General features: G+C 36.6%; 1 protein-coding gene across 2 annotated transcripts in view; it reads left to right on the forward strand.

Moving 5' to 3' along the window:
* Sec5 (exocyst complex component secretory 5) overlaps nucleotides 1–22,983 on the forward strand; it is a 584,315-nt gene that overhangs the window by 294,124 nt on the left and 267,208 nt on the right. For both annotated transcript variants that reach the window (XM_090401446.1, XM_090401447.1), the window contains exon 13: nucleotides 6,491–6,541. In XM_090401446.1, coding sequence (XP_090257572.1) covers nucleotides 6,491–6,541 — 51 coding nt within the window. The remainder of the gene's footprint in view (nucleotides 1–6,490; nucleotides 6,542–22,983) is intronic.

Here is a 22,983-nt window from a genome sequence, read left to right on the forward strand (position 1 = left end):
GGCCACATGGCTCGATGCACTCTTCTCCTTCTTAACACACTTAAACAACCAACACCCGAAAATCAAATTCACTCTGGAAGAAGAAAAAAGACAACTGCCTTCCTTTCTTAGACACACTAGTCACCCACCAGGCTGATGGAACCTTGGTTTTCTCATTCTATTGAAAACCCACTTATAAAGGCAGATACATTCACCAACAATCCCACCACCCTTCCTCGCAACAATATGGAGTCAACAAGGATTACTCTAAATCCATCATCATACCCTATATCTGAGGCACCTTGGAAAAAATTACAAAAATCCCAAAAAACATGAATTAACTTCTTGTTGCAGACCATATAAAAAATTGGCATCCGTTATCTGCTCTGCTAAAGACCCCCCCCCCCAGACCTACCTGGTGTGTGTACCAGGTCCCTTGCAGCTGTAAGCTGTCCTACTTTGGCCAAACAGGCAGGACAGCAAATATCAGAATTTCAGAACACAAGGACTACATCCAGTTTCACCAATGCAGGCACTCTGGTATTTCTGACGATGCGCTGGATACCTTCCATAGAATACGGTGGAAGAAAGCCACGATAATACACTGTAGTAAATACAAATATGAAAGACTTTTCATTGAATCAGTTTGAGCCGTAAGAAACAATCCAAACCTCAACAAATTTGGCTGCATGAGACTGCCTCAAATTTGGGAAACCTACATAGGAAGACCTTCAGTCCAATACCAACATTGCCTGCTACGGGGCACCATCAGGACTTTAGGAGAAATAATAACTTCCTGCTTCTTCCTCACTTACTGTTTTTTTGTACCTGCATGCACGTGTCTTGTACTTAAGTTTCTTGAAAATGGCAACGTGACATTGCCGAAATATTGAAGTATATTAAAATTTATTTTAGTATATCCCAGTTGACGTAATTTCCTTAAATTATTTAGTAAAAAATGCATAACCAACGTCTAAGCCTTTCCACGAGTTTATTATTATTATGATTTATGGCATTACTTACTATTATAATAACGGAATTAACTCACATCAATTATTCTTTATTCGTAGAATTTTCACCTGAGTATCACAGACATCATCAGTACAGGTAGAATGCTAATTACACAATACCTGTTATATTCACAAAGCCTGCTTTGTGAATAGAATATAACAGTTATTGTTTAATTAGCATTCTACCTGTACTGATGAAGTCTGTGATAATCTGGTGAAAATTCTATGTATAAAGAATAATTGATGTGAGTTAATTCCGTTATTATTATAGTTAGTAATATGTCTACTCACGGTATTTCCTTACTGAGATTTATGGTGTCTAGTGACTCATCATCAGAGACCCAAATGAACCATCATATGCACAAATCCTATCATACCTCTCCTTGAAGTCATTCACTGTCAGGGAACTCACAACAAATTCTGACAATCTATTCCACTCACCACTCTCCACACAAAAAATCTGGTCCCCCCCCCACTAACCACATTCTTACCCAACAACAAAGTTTCTATCACATCCCCTCCTTTTCTGCTTATTAACTAAACTTTGTAACCCACAAAACTTCAACATATCCTTGTAGGGAGTATTCCACACACCTGTCACCATCTTGGTCACTTGTCTCTGAATCGTTTAGACCACCTCCTGGTCTCCCAAGAAACCCAGGTGACCAAATCTGTGCGCAGTAGTCAATATATGGCTGAATCATAGCCTTATAAAGAGGGATAATAGCTTTATTTTTACTTGTTAGTGTGTTTTTCAACATCCAAGTAATTTGTTGAGCTATTTTAAGAACTTTTGCAATATGCTCTGTTCATCTACCTCAATTTTGAGTGTCTCTGTAACATCAGCAACTGTAAAATCTCCACCTGGATAATACACCTTTGCAAAATAATTCCTCAGAAACTCAACTATTTCTTTTGGCTCAGTCACCCTCCTACTTTGAGCATTGTTTCAAGTCATCCTACCATAGTAATTTTTCCTCTTACTTGCTACATAATGTCGAAACTCTTTTGGGTTTACTTTGACCTGTTTAGCTAATTCTCTCTTATAGTCTGATTTGGTCTTTCTTACCATACTAGTCACCCTTCCTGCTTGAGCTTTATACTGCTCATGAGTATGCTGAACACTTTTTACTTTATATTTTCTCCACAATGTTTTTTTTTTTTTTTGTTGCTTTTTCTTTATATTCCTACTCATCCGCTTAATTCCAACTTGGTTTATCATCCTGACCTTGCAGGTATGCAGTCTGCTGCTGCTACTCAAGCAGTCTCTGACCATGTTTCATGCACTACTCACATTCTTTCCTTGCAGCTTCTCAAGCCGCAGAACTATTCCAAGATGACTCCTGAGTACAGCCTTATAGTTAACGTAAACCCCTTCTTGACAGAGAATTCCATGTTTGGCAACTTCCCAAAACAAGATCATGTAGGGCACTCTCCATTGGGAGCAGAATGTCTACCTTGATTATAAATTAAAGATACTAAGAAATTATATACGTGGTTTAATCCTTTATCCAAGTGTAAGCAAACAGTTTGTACCTGAAGTATTTTCAAGACTGGGGGCAACTCATATAAGGAAGCTAAGACTTCACATCACTTTGTATCCCATAATGCAAAGCACGTTTCCTTGCAGACATGTATAATGCTATGCATTATGGGAAGGTTCGCTACCTGGACCAGTTTTGACCTTTATCAAGGTCTCTTCAATGGGAGCCAGACCCAGAGGTGATACTAAGGTTTAAGTAATGTAGAAGTGATAGTTGCCCACAGTCCTGAAAATACTTCATGTGCAAACTTTGTTTACTTACACTTGGATAAAGTATTAAACCAAGTATATAATTTCTTGGTATCTTTAATTTATAGTATAACCAAGTGGAAAAAAACTTCCAACAACTTTCTCTAATCCAGAGTAATTTAATAATAAGATGTGACACCTTTTGGCAACTCGTATATAAAAATATGACTGCTGCATTACTTCAACCTTAGTATCACCTCTGGGTCTGGCTCCCACTGAAGAGAACTCAATAAAGGTTGAAACCGGTCTGGATAGTGACCCTTTCCATAATGCATAGTATTATACATGTCCTCAAGGAAATGTGCTTTGCATTATGCATTATGGATATTGAGGCAAGTGATGTGAAGTCTTAGCTTCCTTATATGAGTTGCCCCCAGTTCTGAAAGTATTTGCTTTGTTTGCTTACACTTGGATAAATTATTAAACCAAGTATATAATTTCTTGGTATCTTTAATTTATAGTATAGCCAAGTGAAAAGACTTCCACCTTTGTCTACCTTGATTATGGATATATCTTCTGATGCTGTTATCAGATCCAACATTCTCATATCCTTTATCCTCTCTATAACATGTTATTTCATGTAATCATCCCTTAGCAACTGTATATAAATCCCACTGCCATGTTTCGATGACCCCTTACCTCCCTCCAGTCGATGTCCCCATAGTTAAAGTCTCCCATAATAATCATTGTTCGGCCTACACTTGTGCTAATCTTCCGATCTGTGGCATCTACATCCTGTGGGCCCTCCTCTTGGTGTATAGCAGCATGCAACAATGTATTTTGTCTATCTCACACCAGACAGCCTCAAATGAGCCATCTCTCTCAGATCTAAAATCCTTTTTTAACTTATAATTTTGTTGGTTGCAGTTCTTCATCAGCAAAATGCACCTCCCACCCTCTTCCCCCTATCCTCCTGAAAATACAATACCTTTTACATTCTATCCCTGTAATTAAATCATTTTCAGTCAACCAGGTCTCACTGATGCCTATAATTTTTGGCTAAGTTGAGCTGACCCATGCCAAAAACTTCTTCCCCATATTCTTGATACTTCCTGCATAATTTGCTGATGCATGTCATCCACATTTTCTTCTTGACCCCATATATATATATAAAGGACTAACTTTGTATATGGTGTTACTATTTAAAACATGTAAAGAAACTTTCATACCATTTATATTAGAATATCATCTAAAAAGTTCATAATTCGGTTAATGGCTCAGAAATACAGCACACTTCCTTCTTTTTTTGCAGTCTGATAAATAGATGCTTGAGATTTGAATGATTATCTGTTATTGGAATTATCTAAGTGATCTCACAAATTTCCCCCAAATAGACAGATACAGGCAAATCAGTCATGAGAACACACAATTTACTGAAGATATATACTAGCGATGATGTTGGTGTGCTGAAGATGTGCTATGTGTGTTGATGGTAGTAGTTTGATGTAGTTGAAGGATTATGGGACAGTGAATTGTAGTGTAGTGTAGTAGTGTGCCCTCCGATGATAAATCCTAGGACTCCCAGGTGGTGTCATGTAATAATAATGATAATTCACTAAAAAGGATTTAATTTAAACTGCCTAACCTTGGGTTTAGTAATTACTTTATGGCTAGTGTTAAGTGATTGGTTCAGTCATATGTGAGAGTAAAACTTAACACTAGCCATATGCTAGTGTTAAGTTTTATGAATTAAGTTTTAAGTTTAAGTTTTAAGCTTATTCTTTGTTTAATAAATTTATAAAATTTCAAGTATTCTGAAGAGTGCACTTTATAAGTCTGAATTTAAATTACTATGTAAATTCAGATTTATTTTACTTACATTGGTCTTATATATACAGGGTGTTCGGGATAAATTTGACATATTTATAATTAATTATATTTTTCCGTAAGTTACATGTATTAACACACACTTCTCTTCATTTAAAAGTTTGGACCCTTCTTCATTCATATACAAGATGTCAGAAAGGATGGATAGCTGGAACCCACCTGAATCATGGAAGAGAATAACTTGTATCATGATGATTCGTGCCCGCCATCAAAATAAGGATATTACGACTGCTGCCCAATGCTCCCTGAATACAGTAAAAACAATCAGGCATGAACTAGAGACTTGCAATGGTGACTACGAGGATGTAGCAAGAAGAAAGATCCCTAGCAGACGATCTGATTGCGTTCGTACAGCAGAATTCCTCGCAAATCTGCAGGAACAGGTGTTGAAGAACCCTGGCATTGGAATTCGGGCTTTGTTCGTGGAGTTGCTAACTGTAGTCAAGCCCTGGATAACAAGGGTAGCCAATGGTAGGCCGTATGTATGGCAGCAGGATTCGGCCCCTTGCCACACCTCTGGGAAAAGTCAAAAATGGTTGTCTGAAAATTTCTACGACTTCACCAGTCCAAATGTTTGGCCTCCAAACTCCCCAGACCTTAACCCCATGGATTATTTTGTATGGGGCGCAGTTGAAAAAGACACCAATCGCACTTCCAGTAATACAAAAGCCCAGTTAATGGATAAAATTAAAACAGTTTTTGCGGCCCTTCCCAGGGAGACTGTAGCATCAGCTTGTTCGAGGTTCCGAAGCAGAATTGAAGCTGTGATCGATGCTAATGGTGGTTATTTTGAGTAAATCTTGTTGATAGTATTGTAATTAACTCTGCCTGTAATGTTTTTTTGTCAATTCATTAAATTTAATAGATACAAAGAAGATTTTCTTTTTCCTTACGAAACTGTCAAATTTATCCCGAACACCCTGTATATATATATTTATTTTTTATTTTTTTCTCCTGCATTGAGACAATTATTTTTTAGTTTCTAAGAAACTGATAGTGCCATCTGAAAATAAATCTTTAACTCTGACCGTTTAGTTATTTTTTAAATTTTCCATGTAACTTAAGTCACAGGATTTTAACTGTGGAACTGTTAAATTCTTGGCTTTTGTTATTATTATTATTATTATTATTAATATTATTTGTCATCTCCAGGGAGTCCAAAGACTCATCGATGGAGGGCATCTACTCTACATCTCTGCTTCCACCACTCACAATCCACCAATTGACCACAACTACACCAACGCCATCTACCGCCGACCGCCACCACTAGTATTTCCACAGACAATCACAAGCGTCCATGCTCACAGCGGGATTCGAACCCGCAGCCTCTTGACTGGAGAGCGGACACGCTAACCACTCGGCCAGCCAGACTGGCATTGCAGTTTTAAATTTCACATCTCAGTTCTTTGGAAGCGCCTAAAAGTGAAGATTGTACCGGTTTAAATAACACAATCATAAACACCTCCCTGATATACTCCCATTGCTTATTTAATCTCTTCAACAAAAATTTTGTTTTCTAATTTGGTACTCATTTGTTTCGTTCTGAGCATATCCTAATTTTTTAGAAATTTATTTAAGCAGTCTAATGCAAAAACTTATTTTTTATAAAATATACTCCTAGAAAGATGAACCTGGTAATTGGTATAATAGGATATATTACAATAGGATTTTGTGAAGAAGCTTGAAAGTAAAATTATTCTCTAAACTTTACACAGACCACTTTGTATGTTTAGGCAATAATAGTAGAAGCATTTTAATGTCTGAATGATTGACCATAGTAAACTAGTCATACAAAATTCTAATTTTAATTAGATGGTATCAGCAAAAATAGTATATTTTATTATTATTAGATTTATTTTCTGTCTCTGTGATTGAATTTTAGGTTCTTGATCTTAATGAAAATATGAGCATCATAAAAGCCACAAGCTTTAAGGTGAGTAATATTTGATACTGTTATTTTAAAATGTTTTTGCTGTTTATATAACCTTGTGTGAAGTGTAGTTGAGTGCTAGTTTATGCAGACTTTTCATTAAATTTGGTCAAGGCAGAAATCGTGCAAAATGTTCTGAGTGACTTATTTCACTGAAACAAATAACGTATGAGGGTGGCCTGAAAAGTTCTCAGCCTAACAATGAAAAATCAATTTATAATTTCAAAATTATTTTTATTTTTCAACATAATCTCCCTCAAGACTAATACATTTATTCCAGCGATGCTCCAGCACCTTTATCCCGCCCCTGTAGTGGTTCTCTGTAAGATCTGCAAAATACCGCTCTACAGCTGCAATCACCTCTTGATTCAAAGTAAAACACTGACCAGTGAAGAAGAGTTTTAGTTTTGGGAAGAGATAGAAGTCAGAGAGAGCCAAATCTGCAGAGTAGGGTAGATGTTCCAACAATTCATAGTGTGCAGATCCCTTAATTTTCCCATTCCCAAAACACTTTTGTGGTGAGGTGCATTCTCCTGATGAAAGATGATTTTTTTCTTCTGCAAACCAGGTCTTTTCTCACAAATTTTTTCATCTAGTTTGGTTAAAAGATTGGAATAATATTCCCCGGTTATTATTTTACCCTTTTCAAGATACTAATAAACAAAATGCCTTTAGCATCCCAAAACACCGATGCCATGACCTTTCCTGCTGATGAAACCGACTTTGTCTTCTTTGGTGCTGAACAAATGTTCTGTCCACTGTTTTGACTGCTGTTTGAATTCTGGTGTGTGTGTGTAATGGTGAATCCAAGTCTCATCCATAGTAATAAATTGATGTAAAAAATCAGTTTTATTCTTGTTAAAATGCACCAAGCTGTTCAGAGATTTTCATGCGAGTGCATTTTTGATCTGCTGTGAACAAGTACAGCGCTCATCTTGCACAAAGCTTTTTCATATGCAATTCTTCATGCAAAATATATCCTACACGTTCTTTTGAAATGCCTATAGTCTCACCAATTTCACGCACTTTGACTCGCCGATCATCCAATACCATATCTGCACTTGATCAGTGATTTCTGATGTTGTTACACTTTTTGGACGTCCTTCACATGGATCATCTTCAAGGCGTGTACAGTCGAAATCGAAGGAGAGGAGTGCCCATAAACCTTTATGAACTTCGAATGAATTTCCTTTGGTGTTAAGCCTTTTACAAAGAATTTTATAACTGCATGATACTCAATTTTATCCATTTCAAGGGATACAGACAACACTTTTGCTTCAGATAGCTGTATAAAACAAACTACTTGATAGAATGACTTGCCGATAGTGTTACCATCTATGTTCAAGGCTGAGAACTTTTCAGACCACCCTCGTAAAATTTTTACTGCATAACAAGCCATATGACTTACACTTATAAGCTGAACTTATTGATGTTTTTCTTTTAATATTAATTCCAAAACTTTTTGATAGTGCAGGTAATCTTTTATATGACAGGTGTAAAAGATAAAAATGGAATACTAATTACAAACAGAACAAACACATTGGAAATTATAGTTAAATTTTATCAAGAATTTTATACAAATAAAGGGAAAGTAATAGAGAAATGGATACCAAAAACTATAATGAATATACAGTCAAATATGATGAAGTAAAACATGCCCTTACAAAGTTAAAAACTGGAAAGGCACCTGGACTTTATGGAATACTGATAACAATGTTGAAATATTGAGGGGAATCTCCTCTATATAAAAACTAGCAGAATTATATACTGAATTTTTAAGAATAGGAAGAATCCCTAAAAGTTGGAATACTGGGAAAAAGCATCCTTCATATAAGAAAGGTGATATAAAAAGTTATAGACCTATAACCCTTCTTTCAGTCCTTCTTAAACTTTTTACAAAAATTACAGATGGAAGAATAAGCAATATATTAAATTTCCATCATCCAAAAGATCAATCAGGTTTCATAACATCCTTCTCAACTTTAGATCATTTACAGGCCTTTAATCAAGTAATGAAAAAAAAAAAAAAGAATATAATACACCAATTTTTTTGGCTCTCATAGATTACAAAAAAGCCCTTTGACTCATGTAATGAGTCAAAGGCCTATGTAAGATGATTTAAGCTTTAAAGCATATAGGAATAGATGATATTTATATTAACATATAAATATATGGGCCATTCTTCAGCAGTAATATTTAAATGGAAAAGAAAAAGAAATAAAAATAACAAGAGGAGTAGCAAGACTGTAGCAAAATCAGTTGCTACAGTCCTTGAATATGTTATGAGAAAACTGAACTGGAGAAAAGCGCACTGAATACCGATGGAGAATATTAAGAAATCTATGATTCACTGATGTTATCCTACTAATAGCAGCAACATCACCAAAATATCTAGAGCATATAATTATTGAATTGAATCTTTAGCCCAAATTACAGCGCATATATGGTTTGGCATAGAGTCTGCAAGATGTTGGATTGCATCTCTGCAATCCAACATCTTGCATCTATGACTGCAACATACCAGACATTCACCATACAGTCCTTTAACTGGCACAGATTAGATGGAAGAAGACTTGCTCCTGGATCTGTTTTTCTAACATGTCCCATACATTCTCAATGGGGGGGGGGGGGTTTCAGATCTGACTGTGTGGTGGCCAGGAGACATTTTGGAAGTCAATGTTATACTTGCTGAACCATTACTTTCACCATAGAAAGTGTAGGACTCTACACTTTCTATGGTGAAATTATTTAGTTGGATGGTGTGGGTTTGGCAGTATTTGTTTCTCATTCATTTGGTTTTGTCATGGTGAATTTTTAGTCCTATTTTATTACCGGCATCATGCACTTGATGCAGCATCATTTCGAGTTGCAGAGGGTCTTGAACCATGAGTATTATATTGTCTGCAAACAGTAATATTTGGAGGCGCTCTCTATCAATGTTTATACCACCGTTTAAGTCGATTTTCTCTTAAGTGCTTTCTAAAGTACACGTAAAAAGAATTGGTTACATGACATCTCCCTGTTGCACACCTCAGTTTATATGGTGATAGTTATAGGGTCGTCGAATAAGATTATTTTTGTGGCACTAGCAGTGTTAATTTCTTTAATTGGATGGATGGCTTGTTTTTGTAGTGCCTGTAAAACTGCATTATGTTCTATGTTGTTGAATGCTTTTTTAAATTCACTAAATGGAAAGCAAAGACCTCCGCATAGCCTTAAAAGGAATGCGGAGAACCGACCTAATCTCCAATCCTCACCTTGTTGTGCACTTGAATGGACACTGAACGAACGAGGATGGGCTGGCAATTTGGGATTTAGCCAACCAAATTGTATCCTTATTGGTTAAACCAAAATAAAAAATGATGGTACAACATGACAAAATTTCATGCCGGCTGGAGCGTCACCCGATTAAACAAGGCCCCCATTGTTTTTGCCAGGGAACTAGGGCAAACAATGAAAAGTCAGCTACTGCAACAAATCCTAAAACTTACTCCAACTCAACATCACCAGACTTCAAGATCGGTACTATCAACATAAGAAGCCTGAATGACAAAGAAATGGAGCTGCTGAGTAATTGAATAAGTACCAGATCGACATAATAGGGGTGACTGAAACAAAAAAGACAAAACCTGGTGAGATCTTTCTGAGTAATAAATACAAAATGTTATATTCAGGCAATGACAATCAAGGAAAAGAATAAGTAGCCATAGTATTCAACACAAAATACGAGGCTAATCTTCTTGAATGGCAGTCAGTCTAAAGTAGAGTATTGTGGGCAAATATGAGAATGGGGAACTGGACAATGCGACTTATTTGTGCCTATGGTGCCACAGAAGGTTCTACTAAGGTAGAAGTGGAGGAATTTTTTGAGGCTTTAGAAAAAGCAACTGACACAATGAAAAAGGAAAAGTTGGTCCTGGTTATTACTAACACCATGTTCCAACATAAAAATGTGCACAAATTCACATGGAGAGAAGAGGCAAGGAATAAGAAAAGTCTCATTGACTATGTTATTGTTGATAGTGATGTTTTATCCCTGGTGCAGAATACCAGAGTGTATAGAGGATTTGAAATTGGAAGTGATCACTATTTAGTCTTGAGCAGGATAAAATTGAATCAAACCTTGGAGATTCAGTGGCAAGCCTTGAAGAAAGCCCTGATTGATTCAGCTAGAGAGGCATGTGGTGAAGTTGTCTGCAAGGGTAGAAAAATTAGAACTCCATGATGGACACAGGAAGTTAAAGAGGCAGTGAAGGAAAAGAAGAAAGCCTACCAAAAGTTCCTGCCAAATAAGTCAGCTTTTGCTCTTAGAGAATACAGAGAAAAATGTATGAAAGCTAAACAGCGTGTAAAACTAGCTAAACAAAAATCATGGGAGGACTTTGGCAAGAATATAGAAAATAAATATCAAGAAGGTGGTAAGATATTCTTGAGGTTGTTGAAGAAGCTTAGGAATGGAGGAAAGAGTGCTGTGAAAGGAGTTAGAGATGATAAAGGTGACATGAAAACGGGAGAAAAAGATATCCTTGAAGTATGGAGTAATTACTTGGAAAAACTGCTAAATGAAACAAGCAGTGATGACAGCACAGTGGTAAAAAACACCTGACCAAGCAGGCAGTCAGGAATACACATCCATACTTGAAGTAGAAAAAGCCATCAGATGCTTGAAATGTGGAAAGGCCTCAGGAGTAGATGATATTCGACCAGAAATGCTGAAGTATGGTGGTATAAAAGTCTTACAGTGGCTACACTGCATAGTTCAGAAAGCCTGGACAGAGGGACGAATTCCCGATGATTGTAGTAGAGCTCTCATAGTACCCATATATAAAAAGGGAAATAAAACTGAATGTGACAGAGGTATTTCCCTACTGAGTGTTCCTGGCAAGATCTATGCAAATATACTTGAGAAACGGTTGAGAAGAATTGTGGAAGAACAAGCTGGATTCAGGCCAAATAGAGGTTGTCAGGATCAGATCTTCACTTTACAACAATTAGTCAAGAAAACATGAGAATATAATAAAGATCTGTATTTGAGTTTTGACGATTTGGAAAAGGCATATGACAAGGTGCCAAGAGAGAAGCTATTCAATATGCTACAGTTATATGGTGTTCAATGGGGCATTATGGGGCATGTCCACACAAAGTGATTCTTCATCACGACAACGCTTCTAGCATTATCGGTGAAGCATTGTCTAGCATTATCCTATACATCAGATCGTACCCCTTGTTTTTTTTTTTTGTGGCAGGTATGAATGATTTGAAAGGAGATAAAATGGAAATGATAGAAGACCTGAATGAATTGTTCGAGGTAGCAAAAGAAAAGAGTGAGAGAGAGTTAGAATGATTAGTCTTTTCCGCAGTATGACAGTGAAATGTTTAAAAGGAGGGCCATAATTGTGAATGACTTTATGCGTGGGTTATGTATGACGAGTGATGTGGAATTTGTGGACGTGTGTAGCGAGTTTGACGGGCGAAAGGATCTGTATAAGATGGATGGCTTGCATTTGAATGATTACGGTGTAAGAAGACTTGAGAAAGTGTTGCTGAATGTAGTGGATGTGCCAATTCATGAAAACCAGATTTGTTAAGGGGGGGGGGAGTAGATATATAGTCCATAGAGAGGCAGTTGAATGTAAGAATGAATATAATATGCCAGAGCAAATAAGGACAACAAATCAGAGTGGGATAGTTAATATAAGGCATCAAGGTAGGGTTGGGGCTAATGGAGGTCTTAAATTCATGTACACGAATACTAGGAGTATTAGGAACAAGAAGGAAGAGTTTTTGGCCATGGTCGGCACTTCCAGACCACAGGTTATTGGTATTAGTGAGACATGACTGACTGTAGATGATATAGCCAGTGGGATTGAATGTGATGGGTATAGTGTGTTCAGGAATGACAGAGAGAATAAAATGGGATGAGGAGTATTGTGGATGATAGCTGATGAGCTACATCCAAGGAGAATAGAAGTTGAATTGCAGGATAGAGAAAAGAGCACATTTGAGGCCATTTGGTGTGAGATTGTGGCTAGCAGAAATAAATATACAATTGGGTGCTGCTATAGACCAGGTGATGGAAAAGATGGTGGTGACAGTATGCACAAGCAAATAGAAGAAATGGGTGGAAGGAGGGTGATTATTATGGGAGATTTCAACTATGGTCGCATTGATTGGAGTGAGGAGAGGACACACGGGAGGAAGGAATTGGATTTTATGCAGTTATTACGGGATAACTATCTGCGACAGTATGTAATGGAAAATACTAGGGGTAAGAGAGTGCTTGACCTAGTAATTACATCTGAGGATTTGGCTGTAACAAATATGACCATATTGCCACCAATTGGTGAGAGTGATCATAGGGTCTTGACTTGGGAGGTGGCTAAAGGTGTAGAATTTTCAATTAAGACAGGTTACATGTGGAATTATCGGGCTGGAAAGTATGACAAGCTTAGCAGTTTGATTGGTTCAGTGCCATGGCATGTACAACTGCAAGGACTAGAAGTTGATAGTGCATGGGAGGTAGTTAAGAAGTGTTTGCATGAAGCAATGGCTGACTGTATACCTAGAGTCTGAATAATAAATCAAGTAGGGGTTAAATGGATGAATAACACCATTAAGCTTGAGCTCCAAAAAAAGAAACAACTATGGAGGGAATTTAAGGAGACAGGTGACCGGCAGACACATGAACGGTATAAAGCACAGGCCAGAATGGTGACGAGTGTGGTAAGAGAAGCAAAAAAGGATTACGAAAGAACATTGGCCATGCAGGCTAAAGAGAATCCTAAACAGTTTTTTAGATATGTAGCAAGTAAAAGGAAAAATGTACATGACAGAATGATTTTAAAGAATGTCGATGGTAGGGAGGTAACTGAATCAGTTGAGATAGTTAAGTTACTGAATGAGTACTTTGCAAGAATATATCATCCAGGTGGTGACATTGCAGAAACGAATAAACTAGTAGATTATACGGGAATTGTGGTGAATGAAGTGGAGGTGAGTAGTCTATTGCATAACCTCAATGTCAATACATCTGTGGGATTGGATGGTATACCAGCTCGTGTTATACGAGAAACAGCTAAAGAATTGTCAGTACACTTGACCATTTTGTTTAATTTGAGTCTTGGGTCTGGGTTAGTCCCGAGCGGGTGGAAAGAGGGGAAAATAGTTCCACTGCATAAAGGTGGTTCCAAGACTGCTGTTGTAAATTACCGACCGATTAGCATATCAGGAATCATTGTCAAGGTCTTAGAGAAATTAGTCAAGAAAAGAATACAGGATTGGATCGATGAAAATGGGATATTGTATGGGGGACAACATGGTTTTGTGAAGGGTAGATCATGCCTTGGTAACTTGCTCATGTTTTATAATACAGTGACGGCTGAACTGGATAGGGGTAATGGGTTTACAGTGATACTACTGGACCTTGCCAAGGCCTTTGATAGGATACCACATGGAACCCTAATCAGTAAACTGGAGCTGGGGATAGATATAGGGTTGGTGAGATGGATAGGAGGGTGGTTGAAGGAGAGATACCAGAGAGTGGTTTATTCAGGAGTGGAATCTAAAAGACGTCTTGTGACTAGTGGAGTACCGCAGGGCTCTGTTCTTGGACCACTGCTTTTCATTTTGTTCAAGGATATTGGAAAGGATTTGAGAGGAAGTGTTCACTTGTTTGCTGATGATGCAAAGTTGGGTAAACAAATTGTGAGTGCACAGGATGTCAAAATTTTACAGGATGATTTGGATAGTTTGGAGGACTGGGCTAGGAAAAATGGATGTCAATTTAATGTGGCAAAGTGTAAGGTTATGCACTTTGGGGTGAAAAGAATAGCAGCAGTATATTGCATTGGTGGAACCGTACTCCAGGAGATTGATGAGGCCAGGGATTTGGGAGTGCTGGTGGATAGGGAGTTGAAGTTTAGGGGGCACATTGCAAAAGTGACTAAAACAGCTCACCAAATCACTTGGCTTCTGAAAAATACTTTAACATGCAGAGACAAACAAGTCGTTGTTCCTCTGTATCGATCCTTGATAAGACCCCATCTGGACTTCTGTGCCCAGTTATGGGCACCAGGGGTTCTTCGTGATGGGGAGGAAGGGGAGATGGTCCAGAGATGAGTGACCAAGATGATAGCAGGTCTGTGGAATGAACCTTATGAGAATAGGTTGAAGATTTGTGGGTTGCAGAAATTGGATAATAGGCGAAGGAGGGGTGATATGATTGAGACATTCAAATTACTGAAGGGTTTTATAAGATTGATCCAGAAGATATTTTTGAAAATATGACTGGTGGTGGGAGGACTAGGGGCCATGCATGGAAGATGCCATGCAAGAGCGTGGGTGACAAGGGTGTTAGAGCTAGGTTTTTTACTTGGAGAGTGGTGAATGAGTGGAATAAGCTTCCAGAGTCTGTTGTGGGTGCTACGACCGTGAATGAGTTCAAGGCAAGGTGTGATAGATACTGTGTGAATGTTGAATAGTTGTTCTTGACACGATGTTAGGGCCTCCCTCGATGATTCTGTCGACTGCTTGGAGTTTCCCGGAACAATAATAATAATAATTATATCAAGCAGTACTTAGTCTTTATTTGAGTTGTAAGTCAGCAGTTAGAATTGAAATAAGTACAGGAAGATGGTTTAATGTTAAATATGGTGTGAGACAAGGATGTACATTATCCCCTTTGTTATTCATTATCTATATGGATCACATTATGAAGGAAAGTGATATTAAACATGATATCAAAATTGGAGATGTTAATGTCAGCTCTTTGCTTTATGCAGACAATGCCATACTTCTAAATAAATCTGCTACAAGTCTGTAAGATTCCCTGACTAAAGTGAATAACTGTTGTAGTAGATATGGTATGAGGGTCAGGCATTAAAAAGACAAAGACAACGAAAATAGGTAGAATTGTTGAAAATGTCAGTTGCATTGTGAACGGGGAACTTGTCGAACAAGTAAAACATTTCATCTACTTAGGCACGATTTTTAGTGAAAATGGTAAATTAAATATAGAAATAGACAACAGAATCAGCAAAGCCGGTATGGGGGGAAGTCAATTGAATAAATTCATATGGAATAATAGAGAAATTAGTCGGAACACTAAATTAGCTGTATACAAGACAGTTTTGAAATGTATGTTTTAACTTATGGATCTGAGAGCTGAGTCAGAAATAAAACACTTGAACAAAGATTAGAGACCGCAGATATGAGAGTCCTGAGAAAGATTATAGGCGTGAACAGATGGCATCAATGGCAATATCATATTAAAAACGAGGATATTAGGAAAGAACTTGACATTGTCAGCATCCAGGAATGCATTTGCAGAGCTCATCTCAGGTGGTATGGTCACTTAAACAGATGGGTGAAGAAAGATTAGCAGAACAAGTATTCTCTACCAGGTTAACAGCAAAACGACCCAGAGAAAGACCAAGATATAGGTGGATTGATAGATACGGTACAAAGTGCCTTACACGATAGAAATATAAGATCTGATTTGGAGTCTTGACAAGAAACAGATTGATTTGGAGGATTGTAGATAGGAAGTTAGTAATGATGTATTTTTTTTTTTTCATCTAGTACTATCATATCCTGTACACCCCATGAGGGTGCATGGCAGGAATTTGATGATGATGATATGTGATTGCAGACATATAGGACAGTAAATCTTTGTCTTATGTTGCCTTTTTTTGAAGAGAAGAATTGTTTCTGTCTTCCATTTTGATAGTATTTTTCCTTTGTTTAATTACCAAGTAAATCTTTCAGCCAGAACTTTATATAGTTGTGGTCCTCCTTGTTGAATATCCTCAAGTTTGATTTGATAGATGCCAGAAGCTGTGTTTGGTTTCATGTTTTTGAGTGCATATTCTATTGTTATGTCCCCTTATTTTCATATATGTTAGTTTGTATATCTCAAAGGGATCTCTTACGTGTGACATGTGATATCTCTGGTTCACAAAGGAATAGCCCGAGGGTCTAGCCAAAACCTATGTGGATGATTCTTCCTAACCAACCTCTCGTTAAGCCTAAGAATATTTATTTTTTACTGCGCCACTTTGGTCCCTTAGATTAATTGAAACATTAATCAAGAGGTTGGTAGAGAGCTTCGCCAAAGTATCACAAATAATTGCAATTGTGACCCAAAATTTACACTGAATGAGTTCCCTGCTTAGATCCTTATTATTTCTCAGGTAGTGCATTAAATTCCATACAGACACAGGATTTAGTTAAAGAATAGAAACATTTATTTCACATAAGACATACAATGCTATTTACACAAAGAAAGTTTTTCATTCAATAAGGGCTAAGAATTAAATCAAGTCTAACAGTATTAAGTCACTCAAATGAAATTCACACTAAGTTTCAGTAAGCCTTATATATCTCTCCTGATACAACTATTTAACACTATGAACTTTAATTAAACAATCCCTAATTTTATATCCTCACTCTAAACACAATCTTATAATTCCTTTTATAAGTTGACATTAATCTAATACACATTTCATCAGATTACTCATAATATTCCACACACTTGTTTCCCTTTGTCCTACAATCCTCATAATAATTGCCTCTGGGTTCTTTGTTACAATAATTCATACACATGCTATGGGAAAATCGTACACTCTTAGTCACAAAGGATCATACAGGCACCATTCAATTAACCTTAGTTATTCCATACAAAATATCTTTTATACACTACTAATTTTAGAATTAATTTTTTTTTTAAGCATTCACTCCAAAGATCAAATTTCTATTATAATATTCTTGGACAAGTTTAAGAATTTTCAACCACAGAGTGCCTATTCATTTAATACTTTCTTTAAATCAAATTAATCACTTTCCTACAGTCCTTATTTTTAACTATTCTTAGAGTTCTTCGCTGATTAATTGTTTTACAATTCTTAGATTCTGCTTTCACACACAAATCAGAGAACAAAATTTTACTTATCTATATGCTTTGTTTTCTTTCCCTCTGATCGACACCAACGCGATCTTCTTTATGGACCTCTAATTTCTTAGCACTCCAGGTACGAACATTTTCGGGCACTTCATGCTGTATAGCCTTCTACTATTTGGTGGAAGCGTGGAATCAGGATCTTCGCCGACAAACGTTCCTTCCACATGCTAGCGAGGGAATCGGCACCTAGATACGCGGCCAACCACAAGGTAAAAAAACCCGGGACATCCATGAGGATCTCAGGAACACAAGGACTAAGACCAGAAAACCAAAAGACCTTGAGGGGGGGGGGGATTCCAACTCTTTTATACCACTCTCCTATCAGCCGCTACCGTAAACTTGGCCGTTCACCCGAGGCGCGAACATGTTTGTGACATCACAGCGTCCGATTCTTCCACTACTCACTAGCACGGGACAGTATGGGGTAACAGTTTGCTATCCCCCTTTCTTCTCTTGGAGTATACGTAAACATAGAATTTTCTTGATTGTTTTCCTTTTTTTTTTTTTTTGTTTTATAAATTGAAAAACAATTTGACCAAAATTTAAGCATTACTATCAATACAACATTAGCATATCTTCTTAAATATTCTTTCCATTTCTTTAAGAAAACACGTTTTTTTTCTTTTTACACTAGTACATAACCTTTCCTTTAAATATTTTACAATTTCTTCCTTTCTTTTTCTTGTTAATACACTTGGTATTTTTTAAAGTACACAGTACTATTACCCAGATAACAAGTATTTTCAGTAAGCATTGTATATAGTTTATACTCTGTTATACAATGATAAGTAGAATTAAGACATTCTAAGCTTATCAGGGTATAACACTATTTCATCTGGGAGCACTTCTGCTACATCATATATGTTATCAAGTTTTGGTAATATTTGGATGCAAAAAGGTTATTGTAGGTCTTGTACTGTCTTTTCCATTTTTTTTTTCTTACTGTTTGCATGTCTTCTTCCATCTTGATCTAGTAGCACTGTTGGGATTGGCCTTTTCATAGTTAGTTCTCTTTCAACTTTTTTTATCCTCTTTTTAGATTCATCAGCATTTCTCAGTTGTTGTGTTTTTTCCCTGTAGGTTTGATAGTCCTCTGGGATTTCCTTTCATAATACTTTGCAAATAATTTTATACTCAAGTTGTGAGTTTGGTTTATCTTTCAGTTTTCTTCTCTTTTTTTTTATTAGTAAATTCAAGGTTTGTATGGAGAGTCTTTCCTTTATGGGATGTTCTTGATTAACTTTAGAATTTTTCATGCACTTGGATAGATTTTCCAGGAGTATAATAATCCTTGTCAATGTCATATTTGGTATTATTCCATTTTATTTGATCAACAGATTGCTTAAAGAAATCAGGATCTAAATATTTGGGTTGCTTTGCATGTTAGAGATTGTCTGTATTTTTTCTTCCTTTTTTTTGGTCAATTTGTAGGATGGCTCGTAGTGGTTAGTGGTCTGAATAGATGTCAAAATACTTTCTGCCAGTTGTTCCTATATCTTGAACTATTATTTTGTAGTCTGTTCGAATGTAGTATTTCATTTCTTATATCATCACTTCGGATTCCCAAGTCCTTTTTCCTGCTTGATTTTAGGAAGGGGGTATTCATAATGAAAAGTTTTTCTTCTTCTGCAAATTCTAGAAGTTTCTCTCCTCTTTCATTTCTGTTACCTGGTCTAAAGAAACTGATGAATGTTTCTTGATTTCTGTCTTTCCCAATTTTAGCATTGAAGGCATCACATACAAAAGCATACATGGACTTTTGCTGTAGTGGCTCCTCAAGATTCTTTCAGAATTCATTTATCTAGTTATCACTTGAGGCCAATGTAGAAGCATTACATGATAATTTTAAGGGTGGCATTTCTTCCAAGATGTACGATCAGAGTGTCAACTCTTTCGGAGAGAATGTCGCATAAAATTATTTTCTTTGTTAGTCGTTTCCTTATAATGAATCTGACTCAGCCTTGTTTTGCATTATTGGTTGCTGGCCAAGGAAAATTAGTGAGCCATCATTCCATCATTTTTTTTGTTTTGTTTATGGCCAGAATGTCCATTTTTGTGTTACCTAATTCTTTAAGTAAGAGGTCAATTTGGGAATCCTTTGCCAGAGTGCTGCAGGTATTCAGGATACCTATAGCCAGAATCTTTCCAAAAGACTCCATGCCTTCATCTGCAAGATTGTTTAGCACCCCTGACTCCTCCTTTTTCTTTTCCACTGTCGTAGAAAAGTAAGTGAGAATTGTCCAGGACTCGGGGCTATTCTTCTGTTTCGCTGTCATTTGCCATGTTATTGCTGTTGACTTTGCTTTAGTCTTTTTTGTACTTCACCGACCAGGGTTCTGAAATGCACCACTTTCCTTGTAATAAGGTTTCAGCATCTGCACCCCAAGTTGAACCAGCCAGCTTCTGAATTGTGTTATTACAATTTTAATTTTTTGAGCTACTTTCACTAGGTGTTCTTTAAAGGCTAGTGTTCTATCTAGGGTAACACCTAAATATTTATGTGTACTGTTAAAGTTCAGTAGTGTATCTCTGAAGAAGACAGTAGGTTTGAAATTAGTCTGATGGTTATTAAGATGGAAGGTAAACTCTTCAGTTTTTGATAGGTTTGAGTTAAGATGCCATTATTTGAAATATGAGTCCAGAATTTTCAAATCATTTGTAATTATTTTTTCAGCTTCATTAAACATAGTGCTTTGCATGATTATTGCAAGGTCATTTGTATAAGCAAATTTCCTTGAACTGGTTTGAGGGAGATCATAAATATATAAATTAAACAATGATGGAGATAGTATAGAGTCTGAAGGGAGTCCATGCTTGCATGGTCGACTTTTTGAATTGCCTGCAAATACCTGTATCCATCTGTTATTAAGCATATTGTTCAATTAGTTGGTGAGTCTTCTACATGGAATCATCTTCAAAAATTTAAATAGCAGGCCCTTTCTCCATACTGTGTCATATGCTGATATTAAGTCAATAAACACAGCAATAGATTTCAGATGCCTCTCAAAACCATCTCAATCATTGATGTAAGAGCCAGTACTTGTTCACATCCTCCTCCTGGTCTGAAGCCTGCTTGCTCAGGAGGTATTAAGTTGTTTATGATGGGAGATATTCTGTTGTGTATAATCTTTTCCATAAGTTAATGAGTAACACTCATGAGTGCTATGGATCAGTAGTTAGCTCCTAATGCTAGATCTTTGCCTGGTTTTAGAATGGTATTATTTTCGTTCTTCTAAAGAGAGAAGAAAGATTTCCTGAAACCAAGATGTTATTATATAGGTTAGTTAACCATTTTATGACATTCTTGGCAAAATTTTTAAGAAATTCTGGAAAAATTCCAGCAGTTTTGCCATTTTTCAGTATTTTGATAGCATCATTTACTTCTTCAATGGTAAACAGTCTGGAAATGGTAGGGTTTGATTTTAAGGATGTTTTCAATTTCAGTAGTTGTGGTGTTGATGTCTTTTACAGACTGGCAATCATAAGGGTATTTAGAAGTCACAATTATATGTTTTGCCTTCTCTTCGACATCAATAGATTGCTGTCTCTTAGATGCTGTTGCACTAGGATCCAATCTCCACAGCGAGGACCATGCTTGTTTACTTGAATGTGTCAAGTTAATATTTTCAACTGTTTCAGTCCATTTCTTTCTCCTTTCATTATCCAAGAAGTGTAAGAGATCCACAGCTACTGTCTGGTCTTCTTTTTCTATAAATTCATGATAGGTTATTGCTATCACTATTCCAATCTGGAATATATTCTTTCCTGTCACCTCTAAGGATAGTTCTCTTTACAGCACCTTTAATCACTCCCATAAATCTGCTGTAATTGTTAGGTATAGGTTTTATCCACCTAATATTGACATCTACTTGTTTCAGCAGAGTTCCTCCAGTTTGCCTTATTGAAGTTCCATGTATGATTTGGGACAGACAACATAAGTGGTATATGAATTCTCAGAGAATATAAGGTTGATCTGTGCTGACTACTTGGCAAAGGCCAAGAACATTTCTATTTATGCTGAGACTTTGATAATGATGATCTTTTGTTACAAGGCAAAAGATCTGGAGTATATCCTCTATGCCTTCTAGCTGAAAAAAAGGTAGAGGTATCTTTAGCATCATATATTAAGTTAAGGTCCTGGTCTTCCATCCATTCCACCAGCTTTTCACTGTTACTGTCATTTTCATTCTAACCACATAAATTGTGATCTGTATTGAAATCTCCCAGTATCACACATGGATGTTGTAGATTGGTTAGAGGGGGATTAGGCTAAGTGGCATTCAGGGGTTTATAGATGTTCATGACTGTAGTGTCAGCTATTTGGATAATTGCTAAGAATATGCTGTGTTATTACTCGTTGTCATGAGTTCACAATTCTTAATATCTTCTTTTATGTAGGTTGCAATTCCATAGTTAAGATGATTAACTGAAGTAATTAATCTGAAACCTTGAATTTTTTGTCTAGACTTCAATTATTCAGCATTTTCAGCGTGAGTTTCTTGAATAGCTAGAACATCCACTGAGTGGGTTGATTACATTTTAAACAGAAATTAACTTTTTGCTCTACTCAAGCCTTCAATATCGAGTTAGCATATCTGAAGTGAGCATCCTATTTGTCTGGTGTGAAATAAATCTTTCTCACTTTTTTGGCTGGGAGTCCTAGAGGGGAAGTTCAGCACCATCTTCTCTGTAGACTATTTGTCATTATTCAGGGTGCATCATGTGGAGGCAGTCTACATTACACCCCTTTGGCATGTTAATGCAGCCATACTTATTGAGGTTTTATGTGGGGAATAGCTGATGCTATTCCGCACCTACAACCAGTCAAAAAATAGTCTTCTTCCAGAACACACAATAGACCTATAACAACTTCCGTGTAATACATTTGAAGATCCTGAGTATGGTTTAGTAGTCCAGATTTGTTACTGATGATTATGGATTTAGTTTTTGTGTTTTTCATGGCAGATATTAACAGAGATGTCTCTCATGAAACCAAACTATGAGGACAGTAGTTATCTGTGATTTACTCAGAGATTTAATATAATAATAAACAAAATTTCTGCTTGCTGTTTGGTAACTAACAAGTCCATCAGGAATGTAATAAACATACTTAAAGAGTATGCAAAATATCTGAACAATTTTAACTGCACTTCCTTCTTGTAGACTTGTAATAATATTATTACTTCTGTTTTTGTGATTAGAATATTTAAAAACTGCAGTTTATCATTTTCAATGTACAGAGTAAACTTAATTTTATCATGATGGTTGCTGAAGAAGTCAGCAAATTGGTAACTTCTTTTAAAGTATGTTTCCAACCAATAAAGACATCATCTACATATTGCCATCATACATGTCATTTTAAGTAGCTTGCAACAGAGTTTTTTCAAATTTTTCCACATGTAAATTGGCAACAGCTGGGAGCTTATTTCTAAACTGTACTTCTAGAAATAAATCTTTCCTTTCTAAGTAAAGAAAAATGATTGGAGGC

This window comes from Typopeltis vanoorti, chromosome 12 (genome assembly GCF_054136105.1).
Source record: "Typopeltis vanoorti isolate ZY-2024b chromosome 12, IOZ_Tvanoo_1.0, whole genome shotgun sequence".
Lineage (NCBI taxonomy): Eukaryota > Metazoa > Arthropoda > Arachnida > Uropygi > Thelyphonidae > Typopeltis > Typopeltis vanoorti.